At 41.9% G+C, this 16,350-nt stretch overlaps 1 protein-coding gene across 1 annotated transcript in view; it reads left to right on the top strand.

Annotated features, from left to right (window-relative positions):
• The window catches only part of LOC111158544 (doublecortin like kinase 1), a 353,224-nt gene that overhangs the window by 186,727 nt on the left and 150,147 nt on the right, over window positions 1–16,350 (top strand). The window contains exon 4 of the mRNA XM_022520639.1: window positions 3,820–3,919. Coding sequence (XP_022376347.1) covers window positions 3,820–3,919 — 100 coding nt within the window. The remainder of the gene's footprint in view (window positions 1–3,819; window positions 3,920–16,350) is intronic.

The raw sequence follows: 16,350 nt of genomic DNA, 5'->3' as shown, positions 1-16,350 counted from the left end.
AATGCCAAAGGAAAACTCTAACAGTATACTGGCCTACAGAAGAGGGTTATACATCTTCTTCTGTTACTTTTTTTTATTAGATGGAATACATTACAGCCACCTCTAAGTCATGATAGAGAGTGAAAGCATGGATAATAGAAATGCATAGATTATCCTAAATCCATCTTTAAGCCTCCTTTTCTATCAAATCTTTTATCGAAGTTTCTAACAAGGAGCAGGTTTATAACTTTGAATTTGATCTACTGACCATACGCACCTTCTGTGCTGGGAGGTTGTGAGAGGGAAATGGCTAAATGATGCCAGAGCAGAGAGCACAGAAGACATTACAGTTTCTGATAGTTCAACAAATTCTTTGATTTTAGTCACTGAAGATTGAGAGGTAAATGAATACATGTTGCTTGGCACTGAAATGACTTTTCCCTGTCTTTCTGCGCTGGGTGATGACAGTTACTTTTCTTTAACAATCGCTGCATTCCTTTTATGGTCTTGGAATCCTGGAGTTGGAAACAACATCAAAAGTTCATCATGTTTCATTTCCCACTTGCCAACAGAATTAAACCTAAACTGTCCAAGCCGGATCATTGGCTGTTCTGTTCTTTGAGTCTCGGGCTTAGAGGACAGTCCTGGGTATATGATGGAAGGGAGTTAGTTAGCTGGCAATCGGCTTATTGTGTGCTGGAGTTTTGAGGGTAGTTATCAGCCTGCTTAGCAATAGCATAAAACATGCCCACATAGATGAATGTGATCTGTGTGGCAATCTGATGTTCTAGAATACAAATGATGGGAATATGTGGAATGAAAGGACAATTGCCTTTGGAAAACAGTATTTTTCATCTATTAGAGATTTGTTTTCATAATGTTTGGCACACAGCATAGCTCAGAGCAGGCCCATGATAAATGTTTATCAGCTAGGGAAATATGGCTGCCCGGGAGAGTGCGTTATGTTAATTTCCATTGTGTGGTCCCTGAGCTCTTTTCCCCTCTGGCGGTCACTGCAGAACCAAAAGGAGCTCCATCATGCATTAGTCCATAAGATGCTGTGAGAAGGAGAGAGTTCTAAAATCAAATAAGGTTGGGAAATACTGTATTTTCTATCTTCTCTTTGGAGTTGTGATGTACGTGAGCACATGAAGGATTTGCAAGGACCAGAAATAAAGAAACCTGTTTAGGGGCGCCTGGGTGGCTCAGTGGGTAAAGCCCCTGCCTTCGGCTCGGGTCATGATCTCAGGGTCCTGGAATCGAGCCCCGCATCGGGCTCTCTGCTCAGCGGGGAGCCTGCTTCCTCCTCTCTCTCTGCCTGCCTCTCTGCCTGCTTGTGATCTCTGTCTGTCAAATAAATAAATAAAATCTTTAAAAAAAAAAAAAAACCTGTTTATATCAGATGAATTCAGTATTTGCCAAATCTGTTTGGCCAGAGGACCCCCCCCTCCTTTTTTTGCACAAAACATATTAACCATTCATACTCTAAGAAATACTGCCTTTTAAGGTTAATTTTTCACATTTTTTTTTAAGATTTTATTTATTTGACAGAGAGAGAGAGAGAGAGATCACAAGTAGGCATAGAGGCAGGCAGAGAGAGAGGGGAGGAAGCAGGCTCCCCGCGGAGCAGAGAGCCCGATGCGGGGCTCGATCCCAGGACCCTGAGATCATGACCTGAGCCGAAGGCAGAGGCTTTAACCCACTGAGCCACCCAGGCGCCCCAATTTTTCACATTTTTTGCCCGAGGGATAGATCATGTTTTATTTTTGTGTGTATATGCTCTATGTTAACTGGCGCATAGTAGGCTCAGTAAAGACTTAACATGTGTAAGGTGAAAATGGCCTGTGCAGGTTGGTTGAGTTGATATCAACTGCTGATCATGAAGGCTGGGGTGGGGTGCTTGTCCTGAAGATAAAGATGGACAGGGCCACAGCTGGGATCAGACAGAAAGGGAGGAGTGACATAGAGTGGATTCTGAATTCAAAGGGCCTGTTTTTTTGTTTGTTTGTTTGCTTTTTAAGATTACAGTGAGAGAGGGAACACAGCAGGGGGAGTGGGAGAGGGAGAAGCAGGCTTCTTGCGGAGCAGGGACCCGAATGTGGGCCTCCATCCCAGGACGCTGAGATCATGACCAAAGGCAGAGGCATAGCCTCCGAGTCACCCAGGTGCAAAGGGCCTGTTTTTTTTATTTTGTTTTGTTTTAAAGATTTTATTTATTTAACAGAGAGAGAGACAGAGAGAGAGACAGAGAGAGAGAATGCACAAGCAGGGGGAGTAGGAGAGGGAAAACCAAGGTCCCTGATAAGCAGGGAGCCCAATGCAGGGCTCGATCCCAGGACCCTGGGATCATGACCTGCACCGAAAGCAGACACTTAACTGACTGAGCCACCCAGGCGCCCACAAAGGCCCTCTTTTTATCCCAAGTAGAAGATCGGAGCTTCTGACACCACTCTTCAAGATCTTTATAGTCCATTTTCCTTAATTGTTACAACATCCCTCTTAAACCACCTATTTTTTCAAACTTTCCAGAAATACGTCATGGATGTACCTCATTTATACTTAGTGTTTATTATCAAACTATTCTAGAAATGTCATTCTTAAAATTTCAGCCAAGCAATTATTTGGAAATGAGAGCTTATTTGGAAAAACTATCTGAAGGCTACACATCATTGTATTTGGGACCTCTAAGTCATGCAGTGTTCTCCCAGCTTACTACTGTAAGTCTTACATTATCTTCCATGTGTCAGGACAGTGCTACCCAGCATTGACCTAGAGCAGAACCCCCAGAGACGCCTTGCAGTCGACTACAAACCAGTTAGGGAGGATCTGATTGTAAACCCAGGCCAAAAGGATCTAACACGCCAGGGGGTGTTGTCTGTCGGCCTCAGACATCCCTGGGAAATGCTATTAGAAAGTCTGTTTCATACAGCTCTGAATATGGCTGCTTCATGGTGTGCTCCAAGCAAAGGAAATTGAAAATAGAAATCAGCAGTGTTCCAGTGCCTTCTGTTGGCATCATACATTTTGTGAACAAAATATTTCACCATGTATCCAACAACAGAGAGCAGTATGCTGGAAATTACTCCTTTTGACCACATGTACCTGAAAAACAACGTTTAGCTCTCTTAAAGTCCTCATTGGAGAATAAGTTGAATAAATATCAAAAGGTGTTTTAAAACTTTGCTTTTGCCTATCTACGAGAAGCTGGGTAGCACGGGAGTTTTCAAGTTTAGCCTAACTTGAGTGGTGGGCATACGGTTGCCTAGTGTCTATATCTGGGTCTCAGAAATATCTATTTTGTTATTCCTTTTACGAGGACTTCTACTTTTCTTTCAACCGGAGGTAGAATGAGTCTAAAGGAGATCATTGTATTTATATTACGATTCAGATAATTTTCTTCAGTAGTTACCCCAAACAGTGATCACCGCACGTCTACTGTATTTGTTGCTAAAATCAGGCGTTGGCTTTTATTGCCATCGAGGAATATTACATTCAAATGAATAAAGGGGTGTTCCTTTCCCACGTGTCGTGTCGCTGCATCCACTCTGTTATGAAAATAGAGAGCTCTTACCTCATGGCCTATTGATATGTCAAGTAATAAATGTGACAGTTACTGGTTCTATTTTCCCTATCCCGTCTTCCTACACAACTGAAATGTAACATGTTTCTTACGAGTAACAGATGCTGGAAACCTTCTTTTGAAATTCCTCTGGAGAAGCTTTCCTGTTGATTCCATTAGATGTGGGAAGTGGCTTTATGCAGATGTGGGCTTGCAGGGATGCAATGTTGTAATTGCTGTTCTACCGACCCCTTGCTGAGTGCCATGCTTTTCTCTTGTAGGTGATGTGCCTTCAGGACTTTTTTGGTGACGATGACATTTTTATTGCATGTGGACCGGAGAAGTTCCGTTACCAGGATGATTTCTTGCTAGATGAAAGTGGTAAGGAAAAAAAAAAAAGTTCAAAACCAGGGGAAATTTGAGGCAGCTTTCCAAAATGAGCCGCACCAGGCCAAGATTATGTCAACCCCAGAGCTACCAAATCAGTTTCAGATCCTCGCCCAGCATGTCTTTTTCATATCTCGAATTTCTTTGATTTTTTTTTTATATAGAAAACAGATGAAATGATAATTGGGAAGGTTAAATCATTCAGAAGAGTAAATTACCAATGGCTAATTTATAACCACTTAATAACTAAATTGATGTTTTATAGAAAACCAGGATGCAGATTTCTACGTTTTTAATGCTCTGTTTTGGTCAACATGTGTAGTTGAGAAATTTGTGATCATAAAATTATTGAGTGTGTTTCTAGGTGGAGCTTTCCCTAGCCTCTTCTGGTTCCTAACTGGGAGGGAGAGTGGCCTGGCATCATCCCTTTTCCTTTAACTACTACTGAATTTGTATGTCATTAGCATCTGTGAGGGAACAAAGAGGAGGAGGGTAGCATCCTTTGGTTCAAATTGAAATGTGATTGTAATAGATGAAGAAGAGACAGTTGATTAATAGGGAAAGACCTGTCTCGAGAAATGAATATGAAAGGTTGTGACTTCAAGAAAGATTCTTTTCTGATGCTATAGTCATTTCAGAATCTTACCAGCATCACAGGAAAGATTATTGCCCTGACAGAAGAGACCTCTCCTTAATCATATTACTTCTAATTTAATTAGGGGAATATCACATATTTATGGACAATTCAGACACAAGGTAGTTGGAAATGCTTTTTGAAGTGGTAATGAATTTTCTGCTTAAATGCATGCAGAAACAAATTAGTGAGCTTTTGATGAAGGGGATGGGAAACACTTGAGCACTTACAGGATTGGATAAGTGATGTGATATTGGGGGTCCCACCCTCCCACAGCTGAAGCACGTTCCTTCAGTATTTGTATTAATACATATGTATGTAGATCATCTATATGCATTTAAACCTAGTACAATTATTTTATCATTTAAAAATGACTTAGGGTGTGTGGGGAGGGATAGGAATAAGAGAGATTGCCCCTGATTGTGAAAACTTCAAATGCCCAATGAAAGTACATATATGATAAAATATGTTAGATAGATAGTTAATATGACAGAAGTGTCATTTGAAGAGATTTAAGTTATTTTGGTTCAAAGAACCTAACTGGAAGGTATCTCTTTCTCTCGAGAAAACTTTAAATACATTCCATCTTTATCTCTAGTTGATGTGCCCTTTGGGAGCAAAGATACTATGAAAATACACCAGCACAGGGAGCCCTCAGAGAGGCCTCTCCCCAACCTACCCTTTCCTTCTACAGAATGAGACAGCCTTGCCATTTTGTGTAGAACAAGAGAATGTTAGGAGTCAGGCGGGAACCCACAGCACAGTTTTGAGGAAAATAAACTGCCTTGACTTTCAATTTAAAGAAAATATCTGCTTCTGATAGAACAAGCTGAAGGAACCATGCGTTCTGAAATGAAAGTTTCATTTGTTGCTTTGATAGGAAACAACCTGTCAAATTCCAACTGGAATATAGTTCAGTTTCAAAACAGCACTGTGGACCTGAGGATGCCAAGGCCTCTATCCAGCCCCCAGGGAAACTTGGGGCCTCTCCCCAGCCTAGCCCCCTGACAGTGAAGGCCCTGGGCTGGGCTTTCCCTTTCCTACACTATGCTCTCACACCAGACACGGCAGCCTGTCCTATTCCCTGCCGACAGCAGGCAGACGGGCTTTCTGGAAAGTACAACAGAAAAAAGTACCAGAAAATCCATTGTGATTTCCCTTGAGAATCCTTTCTCATTAAAAAGAATGCAGGCAGGGGCACCTGGGTGGCTCAGTGGGTTAAAGCCTCTGCCTTTGGCTCAGGTCGTGGTCTCAGGATCCTGGGATCGAGCCCTGCGTTGGGCTCTCTGCTCAGCGGGGAGCCTGCTCCCCCCCCCCCCCCACCGCCGTCTGCCTCTCTGCCTACTTGTGATCTCTGTCTGTCAAATAAATAAATAAAATCTTAAAAAAAAAAGAATGCAGGCAGATAGACAGATTGATATCTGCACGTGTGCATAATGGCGCACTGCACACACGTGAATCGCAACACCTAGCCCATCGCGCATGGTTTGGCACTTGGAAAGACCACTTCAAACTATTTCAGTGAGAAAGTCAGGACTTCACATTCTTACCCCTGATGAATATACCCTAACCATTTCTTGGTGTGAAATCCATTTGCTGAGTAACAGTGTCCTCCCGCATCCTGAGAGAAACACGTGGATTGGGGGAAGGGGGTAGAGAAAGAATCTAAATTGAGATTTTACTTCCTTGGATGAACTTACTCTGAGACTAAATTCACACATTGACAACTGCAATTTCCCTGTTGCTTGTACAGCATGTTCTAGTGCTAATGTATTAAAATTTGAATCTTTTTTTAAGTGCTCTGAGATGATTTATCCCAGCTTATCTGTACTTGCTAAATGGTATTTGCACATTGAGGCTTCATTTGGCCTGTTCCATAGTAGCTTCCTAAAAGGAGTATCGGCGGGGGGTACAGACATCTTTGGAATTAATACTCAAGCAGGGCTGTGCTTGATTTAATGGCATCAAGAAATGGCCTTTTGCCACAAGGCAGCACTTTTATTTTATCTTTCAAAATTAACCCAGCTCCTGGTGTGCTCAGGATTAGCAATAATACATCCCCCTAATTACTTCTGGGAAAGCTCCGGGAGACTGCTCATAAGGTCTTTCCAATGAGGAATTCTGCCTTCATAGGCTTATATTTCATGGGCTACATTGGACCCAGATCGATATTAGAAGCTACGAGGGAGGAACCTTCCTCCCCTAAATTTTCACATGGGAAGGAAAAAAAAAAAAAAAAGCCTTCCTTTTTCCATCTTGAACTGTAACTCATTTTAGCGATATCGTCATCAATCACTGGAATCTTAGCACCTTCGAAAAATGGTGGCTATAGCACTATATATAGAGACAGACAGGCCAACAGCTCCTTCCCCTGCATGGGCTGCTGTCTCATTTAGAACGATGAAGCACAGGCAAGGAAAATGCCAAATTGGAGACAGGAAGCTTAACATAGTTTTGCTTATATATTGATGATAAACTGACGAATTTGCGATTTTTGGTGCCATTAAAAAGTGACAGGATTTTGTTGAGAAATGCCTATCTCTCACCTGGGGGGAGAGGAAGTTAAGTCCTTGGTGAGGAGCCTGTCGCAGCATATCACCTTCTGTCTGCCTGCCCACCCCCCCAGCCTCAAGCCAGCACCCTCAAACTTGCTCGGCCTGTTTATTCACCCATGTACCTCACCCCTGCTGGGCCTGCCACCTGCTCAGGAATCTAAATATATCTCTCACTCTCTCTTTTTACTAGTTCCTGAGTGCTCTTGATTCTGATGTTAATAGGTATTACTTCAAACTTACACATTTCTGCATAGATGTTGTATGAGTTTCCTAAGCCTGCTGTTAACCAATCACCATGAATTGGGTGGCTTCCCACAACAGAAATTGATTCTTCAACAGTTCTGGGGGCCAAAGTCCAAACTCAAGGTATAGGGAAAATCTGTGCTCCCTCTGACGGCTTGAATAAGAATCCTTCAAAACTATAATACTAGCTCCTGCCGGTAGCTGGCTTGGAATCCTTTGGCTGCTACTGCAGCATTGCTCTAGTCTCTTCCTTCAACCTCATGAGGCCTTCTCTGTCTGTCCGAATTTCCCTCTTCTTATAAGGACACCAGTTATTGGATTAAGGTCCGTCCTAACCCAGTATGACTTCATTTTAACATGGTTACATCTGCAGAGACCCTATTTCCAAATAAGGTCACATTCACAGGTACCAGGGTTAGAAGCTCAACTTATCTTTTGTGGGGCACAATTCAACCCACAGAAAGATGTTTGAGGTTGTCTGGATTTTAGTTGAACTTGAGTTACAAGTAAACTCACTTTTAATTTGTTTGTTTTGACCTGTCTTTCGATTTGTGCTGTTATAGCTTTATATTAATGAGTAGAAGACATAGACAAGATTGCTGTGACAAGACTATCCCCTCTTTTGGCCTTTTGTAGGTAGCGTCACTCACCTGGGGTGTGAGAAGAATGCCCTGAAATGGTCTGAGAAGTGTACTGGTCAGCAGTGCATTTGACAGAACCTCTCTTGAACTCCTTCTGAATAAGATAAAAATATATGGTCTGAAGTCCATGGGATGGCTCTATTTTTAGTTGATAGAACTGGCCTGTCCAAGAAGTACTTATTTACAGATTGATGTCACTGTGTTGGAGGAGATCGCTATTAGAATTGACCCATGAGGTCCCTGAAGGGAGGGACTGTTTGTGTGCTAAGAGTCATGGCAATAGGGTTATTCCTTGGATTCTGTATAGTTTAATGTGACAAGAAATGGCCATTTGAGAACGCGGGTGGTGTGTGAATGAAATTATCTGGTAGGAAAGCAAGGATCCACAAGGATTTTAGCGGAATGGATTGTATCCAAGAAGATAAAATTGAATTGGTATTAACAAAGAGTAGTGCTTTAGGTATTTTTTCATTGAAAAGAAAGCCAGTTTTAAACCAGCTTAGTCAGGAGTAATGTAGTTTTAACAGGAGAACATGTGAACATTTTAGTTGACTGCAGGCTTCTTGTGAGATGTGGCTCATTTGCGGTCTGGATTGTAGGCATGTCCTCTATGATAATACCTTTCAGCCCCTCTGATTGAACATGGCAAATGTTGACTGAAGAAAAAAGTTAAAATGAATAAATGTTCTTCAAAATTCACAAAACTACTACAGAAGTCTAGTAAGTATAGTGTAGAAGAATAGACAAAAAAATAATTGGGCTTTCACATGATTTTTGTAAGTTGGTAGCATCCATACTTTCGAAGTTACGAAAGTTCACAAGTGCACTAAGACTTTTAGGATACAGTAAGTGTGTGTCCATGTGTGTGCATAACGTCCTGTTTCTGGGGAATGCCAGTCCAACTTCTCCCTGCACTAGACACCCCCATCTGGAATGCAAAGTTCTTCTTGGGTATGTGATTCTAGTAAGAACATTTCCTTGGCTTCTCTTATGGACCCCCTGGTATTGGGTTCCCAGAATCCACTTGGTAAACATCTCTAGAAATACTCCATCATGACTACATTCCAGGAACCCATGTCCTCAATGAGAGGAGACAGAAGTTGTATTAGGCACCGTTCACCGAGCAATGATCCCTGAGTGTTTTCCCAGTTCTGGGTAGTAAGAAAATGGGGTTAGAACCAAGAATAGTAGAAACAGTATGTGAGTAGAGTTAGAAGACTGGTGTAGTTAAGCTCCATGTCCTACTTGCTGTGTGGTCTTTGTATCTCCCAGCCTGCTTCCTATTCTGGGAAACACCTTTTTTTCCTGGGTTGTAATGGACCTCAAATGAGATAATAAATGTCAAAGCACGTTCAAAACTGTGTTCCTTATTACTTGGTGAATGATGTTAGTGAATGACACTTCAGTTGAAATATCCCTCCTAGCGGACTGCAGCTGGGCTCAGCCACATACATTCATTTGCAGGGCTTAATTGGAGGCAGATGTCACCAAGATTTGGTTTGGGTGCTCTTTAGAACCAAAAAGCAATTATCTATTCCTTTCTTCCCTCTCTCAACTTTAATTCCTGTGGAGGAGGTAAGAGGGAGTAAAGGGACCTTGGAAAATTTCCACTCTTCTCTGGAGGGAATCTCTGGAAGATTAAACCAAACCACATTTAGATCCAGTCAGACTTTGCAAATGGACCACGTTTAGGGATCCCAGCCTGTATGTGCCAAAGGATTTTGGTAAAAGGGATTTTGGGTGGCCCGCTGCCCTGTCCTGGGGCTGGCAATGCTGGGAAACCACAAGGTCATTGTGAATACCAGGAAAATGCTCAGAGTCTGGATAGAGACAAGGCCTCCTCACACAGTGGGTTTTGAGTTACTGCTAACAAAATTCATTCATTCTTTCATGCATCCATTCATTTATTCAATAAGCTAAGCTAACTTAGCCTGTGCCAGGGAGTATAGTAGGCGCAAATAACTATCAGCCTTGGCACATGAAATATGACCCATTGTATGACTTTTAATATTGCCTGTGTCGAAAGATGTCAAAGGATCTCTGGTACTGAACTTTGACTCAAAATATTACTTGGTGCTCATTGCTGTAGTGTATTTTATTCCTTTGGAAAAATACCGTGGAGAATAACTAATGGGGTCACAACAGATGGACTTCTCTTTTCGGATTTAAATTTTAATTGAATTATGTGACCAGTTTAAATTGAGTCTGGGGGCAGATTTCTTTGAGGTGCATAGTACTTCGTGCTAGAATATTTTATTGTTTTAGTAAATGTTAATTCTGGGAATGTGTAGTTCTTACTTAGAAAAAGAAAACTAAGTGATAATTGTCTTATTGAATAATGGCCAAATTTCTGTGACATTTCATTGTCGCGCAGAAAATCTGGTGTAATCTTAACTGCACTGATTTATAGAGTGCAGGCTGATGCTTGAAATAGAGGGTTTTACGGTTTTTGTTTGTTTGTTTGGAGTCCCGGAGAGCACACTGGTAATGTGCTCTGCTCTTGTTAGCAGGTTCCCATTCGCCTCTCAGCCATGGTAAAGCTCGAGGGGTTTGTCCACGAGAGCTACACTTCAGCTCATGCCTAAATATAAAGTTCCCCAGAACATAGTGATATTTCCAAATTTCATAGCTGCCAAGCTACGGAGACTTATAGAGTATTATCTTTTGGAGACAAGCTCTAACTCCAGCACAAGCTAGTTCCTTTGCTACAAAGAGATGATTTTCTACTCGGGAAACCAAGACATTGTATAACACATACAGTCTTTCCTTTACACCTTCTCTTCTGGTCCGCACAGGCTTCCTTTTATTGTATTTAGTCACAGTGACACCTGAATTGTTGACGCAGAAACACCCCGCACATATAACATTGGCAATGAGTGCTACGCAGTAGGAGTCTTGGAGGCTATCAGCCGGCAGCCCTGCCCTGGGCAGAAATCCCCCACACGCCATTGCGACAGCTGCTCATCCTTCCACAGCTAGAACCCTCTGTCTTGCAGCTTACATCCACTTGAGAAGGCCAATCCCCCTGTCCACCAGTGCTGACTTTTTTTTTTTTTTAATAAGTTCTTTCTTGTTTAGGGGCCCCAATTAATCTCTCTCCAGCTTGTATACAGAGGTCCTGATTCTGCCCTTTGGGGTAAGTAAATACCACCCTTTGCCTTCATTCGCAGAAGATGAGCTGGTGTCATAGACCACGGGAACGATCCAAGTCATTACTGTACACTATTTTATTTGCCTTCCCTTCTAAACCGAAATGTCTCTGTAACTTCCCTCCTTCTCTCATGTCTCAAAGAACAGCCTCTTGTTCTTTCTAGTATATGTGCTGCCGAAGCGAGCACCTCTTGTTCTTTCTAAAGGCAAATGCAATGTTCTTGATTTTGTCTTCACTCTTCTTTGTGACCTTATCAGTGTTCCTTTCCTATCCTCCATGGGAATTTGTTATTTTACCCTTTCTTCGCTGTCTCTTTCTTTTCAAACTGCAGCCACGACTAAATTTTTCCACTCTTCAAAGGGCCTTCAGTCATCTCTATCATCTAATCAAGCCGTAGTGCCCTTTCTCTCTCTGTCAAACAGCTTTAAAAGGAAAAATTACTTAAAAAAATTTTTTTAAAGAGCAAAATTACCGCCCTTGAGGCCTCTGTGTCCTCATTCTGACTCACTTTTTATACATCTTTTTTTCATTAAAAAATTGTCTTCCACTAGCCTTTTAAAGTTATGTAGTAGTAGAAGTTCTTTTGCTACTCTATGACGCTGAGGCACAAATCTCAAGACTTTTCTCTTCCCTCCTGAGATAGTAAAAGGTATTATGGACTCTTCTAGCTACAAATCACCATCTCAATCTAGAAATGAAAATCACTAGACCCAGGCAATAGTCATTCAAAACTGAAATTCTTTTCCCATACCCACCCAGGGCCCAATGTAGTCAGTCCTTTCTCTGAGGGAAAAAGGTAGGGTTCTCCTTTTTCACTTACCTCCTCCTTGTTGTTTTGATCCTTTCAGTGTTGGAACAGAGAAGGGAGGGTGATGAGAAAGGGGAGGTGGGGAGTCCTTACATGACAGCACTGTTGTAAGATGGCTTCAGGCTGTCTGGGTTCCACAGATGTTATATTAAGCCAACTTCTCTTCTGGGTGTTTTTATGGGTTCTTCAGGGATTCTCACTGGGAACATTCCTCTCTTCTTCTTTGATGTGGTCAGTTCAGTTTCTTCCAGTTTTGGGTGTTTCTCCCTTAGTCCTTGTTTTCCAGAACTCCCCCTGTTGGCCTCAGAAGATCCTCTTAGGAAGAATTTAAGTTAGCTCCTTGCCAACTCACACCCTCAGATCCATCAACACACTCACATGTCCTTCTCCCCCAACAACAACACTCCATGCAACGAGGTCTCCTTTACTCTGCTGTCAGTATTTCTCCAGTCAAAACTGAACACTCAGCCGCCAGAATGCTATTCCCCTCTCTCTGTAGATGACACTGTCCAGTCTCTTCCGATCTGCAGTGAAGCACTACCTGAGATGAAGAGAAGTATCTCCCCTCTTTTGGAGTGAGGGAATTCATAGCACAGCTCTCTCTGAAGAAGTCCTTCTTACAAATCCCCTTGCTCTCTGAGAACATGATGCCTTTTTCACTTTTGAAATGGGTAAGAAAACTAAGGCATGTAATTTGTTCAGATCTACTTTGAAATTTCTAGAAAGTGATCTACCTCACAGTTTACTTTAGTGTCTGAGACACATCCCCTTGCAGGCTGGGCAAAATTTCCATTTTGAATCCTGTGACATTTGTGACTCCACTCGTACCATATAGGTAATAGGTCCATAAACAAGGATAACCTTCAAATCACTATACCCAATGCCTTTTTTTTTTCTTTTTCCTCCCCAACTTCTTTGTGGCATTAGACACTTTTAAGGATTCCCTCCTTGAAATTCTCCTCTCTTGTCCTTCATGGGATTTTGCTGTTCTGGTCTTTTGCCTCCCTTCATGACTGCTCCTGAGCTCCTTTCAAGCTCGTTCTGCCATGTATCCCTTAATAACTGTTCCTGAAGATTCATTCCTCAACCCTTTTTTCTACTTAATTACTTTCAATTCCTAGCCAAGTTCATCTACCTTAATGGTTTCAGCAATGATGGTTATGGTGGACAGTGACGGTGACAAATGGCAACCAGATGGTATGCAATAAGCAAAGTCTTTGAAGTATGTATAATTTTCCCAATTTTACAATTAAGGAAATTAAAGCTTTGATGATAAATAATTTGTCTAAGGCCACACAGCTAGTTCATGTTGAAGGCAGAGTTCAAACCCAAGTCTGTTTATGTTTGACAATACACTCTTGCTCTCTAAGTATACCTCCTCTCAGATCTCCATCTCTAACCCTGATGCCTCTCAGGGGCTCCAGAACTATCTTTCCAACAATGCTGGTGGGAATTTCCTTATGGGTTATTCCACAGCCGACTGAAATTCAGCATTTCCCACAATTGAACTCATCAGCTTCTGAGTCAGTTTTATCCCTCCTTCTGTGTTTCCTATGTTAGTTCATGGCATCAACATTCTCCTTAATACCGACGTTACAACACATGGAGGTGTCTTTACTTCCCCTCACCTTTACTGCTCACCTCCCACATTTTGTCGCCTTGCTTTCAATGCCACCACCATTATTTTAAGTCATTTCCTCATAATCTCTTGCTCAGACTCCTACAGTGATGCTTTCACTTGCTTCCCTGGCTTCAGTCTTTAATTATTGCATGAATTTGTACACAGGTTGACTTGCCTATATTCCCTTCAATAGCCGTCCACCGCCCAGAGACTCCTTGGCATATCATTCTAGGGCAGTTGTAATTCAGTGTTATTGTATTTTTCCAGCCTTATCGTTCTTTATTCCTCTTCTGCACTCCAGCCTCGGTATTATTTGCTAGCCTCCCAAAAGCTATTTATTTTTAGTATCTCCATCTCTGTTCATACTGTCCCATCAACCTGGAATGCTCTTCTTCCTTTTCCCCATCACCACCCAGCAAACTCCCTTTTGCCCTTTGAAGTTCCGTGCAAAAGTTCCCTTCCCCCATCTTGTTGGTTTCCATCAATTACTGACTTCTCATTCTTTTGACAGATATTTATCTCATTTAATCCCCAGAAAAATTCTGCACTGGTGCTTTATAAATAAAAAACACCAAGTTAGGGTGAGTTAAGAAGCTGCTGAACGTCACATGCCCAGTGGGTAACAGGGTTGGAATGAAAACTGGAGATCCCAGACTCTTTGTTTTCATCTTCCTTAATTGTTAGTGCCTTGAGGTTGGCCCTGTATCGCCAGTCTCTGTATCCCACAGCACCTATCACAGTGCTCTGAATCTCACAAAAGCTCATGAGATGTTAGCTGAGCCAGTGAATGCAGAAAGGATCTACTCCACCTGTCAACCTTGTAGACGCTTGAGGACTGAGGCATCTGTTAGGAAATCTGTTAGGAAAGTTCTTTCAACTGTTGCTCTTAAGACCCTCCACTCTCCTGATTTCTTTTCTCTGAATACTCTTCGGTCAGCAATATCCTCTTCAAAATAAACCCAGAACTGAATGCAGTACTCCTTGAAGGCTTCCAGTAGCATAGAGAATACAACTTTATTTACTAGAGGCATCAAACTTGTTCAAATGCAGCTGAAATGTGATTATGGTCTCTTAAGCACCAGCCAAACAATGCGGGCTCATGGTTAACTTGCCCGCATTGCGGTCAGCTGAACCCTCTGGGGCTTTCTGATGTGATGTCAAGCCAGGTTCTACTTGTTTAAATGCATAGCTGCACCTCCATCCAGTACTTTAATTGTATTCATGCCAGAGAGCACCTTATTAATTTTAGTCATTAATTCTGGCCATTTAAGAGCCTTACGCATCCAAATTCTGCCTGAGGACAAATAACAGCAGAGGACAGAGTTGAAATAAGGTCTCTCTGATTTCTAGGTCCTTGCCCTTCCCAATAAGTTATGCTACTGGGGACTTTTCTAGCTAAGATCAGTAGTGTAGCTGCCTGAAAGCTCTCAGGCAAGAAGATAAAGAAATGAAGAGCTATAATAACCTTTCTGTGTGTCCTCAGGGACGGCAGTGGTGGGGCAGCCTCAGGCCCAATGGCTAGCTTTGGCTGGGCCATTCTCTTTCCTCAGCAGGTAACAGTCCTATAAACGAGGACAAGTTCTTTTGTCCCCTGCACTGACCAACACATGCCTCCTCCCCACACGCCCCCAGTACAGGAGAGTGCAGATAGGACTTTCCTCCTAATGTGCGTCCATGGACCACATGCACTGAGGTTTTTGTGCCGGTTTGAAATCTGCCAATTCAATCCCTCAAACCAAGCACATGTGAAGAGCCCACTGTGTGTCAGGCATTCCTGGGGTTTAAACAAAGGAGTTCTGGAAGGTTAAATATCTACTTAGGGAAAGCAGATGAAGTGAACATTATTGTGGAAAAAGACTTGATGTGGAAGTAATTCTGAAATCTAGTTCCACACTTGAGTAATAATTTGATATGTGTGTGGATATAGGTTGTCTCTCTAGAATTTCATTATTGTGAGTGTTCTGAGTAACTGGAATATAATAAGATATTGATGTTATAGGACTCTTTGCTGCCTTTAACTTGATTTTCTTTCACGATAGCTCTGGAAAAGAAACAAATGGATAAAACTTTTAGTAAAAAAAAAAAATGATCATGAGGGTGACTTATCTTTATGTTTCAGTAGGCAGAATCACTGAAATCATGAGTCCAACTTTTCTTAGAGACCTAAAACCAAGCTGAATAAGAATTTGTCTAAATTCATCTGAGCCTTAATCAAGTATTCAGAACAAAGCCTGGTCAAGAAGTGCCAGGAATGGAATTCAAAGAATCCATACTTGTAAGCTCAGGGCAGGGAGGTGAGAAAGCAAACCGTTGTCAAGAGGTCAGGGCGAAAACTGGCATCGTCCTGATCAAAGACAAAATCAAGCTCGGCATTTTGTTTCACTGTTAAGGTACTCGAGGGCCAACTGATTCAGTGAATGCCTTTTGTTCGCTTTTGGAGTGTCGCACCAATATGACCGCTGGGACATCTCACTGATATGACCAGTTTTCACTGATATTGAAAACTGAGGTTATAAAGCTTTTGAGTTTATTAGGTCTGGAGGACACAAAATTTCTTCTTTTATAGGTTTGCCTCTCAATCTTTGTGTCAACTTAGATAAACTTACATCTCAATACCTTTTTTGGTGTCCATTTCATACTTGATAGCCTTTCAACTGAATTATCTTATTTTATTTTTTTTTTAAAGATTTTATTTATTTATTTGACAGAGAGAGATCACGAGTAGACAGAGAGGCAGGCAGAGAGAGAGAGAGAGAGAGAGAGGGAAGCAGG

Source organism: Enhydra lutris, unplaced genomic scaffold (genome assembly GCF_002288905.1).
Source record: "Enhydra lutris kenyoni isolate GAN:26980312 unplaced genomic scaffold, ASM228890v2 scaffoldscaffold60, whole genome shotgun sequence".
NCBI classification, from domain to species: domain Eukaryota; kingdom Metazoa; phylum Chordata; class Mammalia; order Carnivora; family Mustelidae; genus Enhydra; species Enhydra lutris.
Note: the sequence above shows the minus strand (reverse complement) of the source record. Positions and strands in the feature narration are given on the sequence as shown.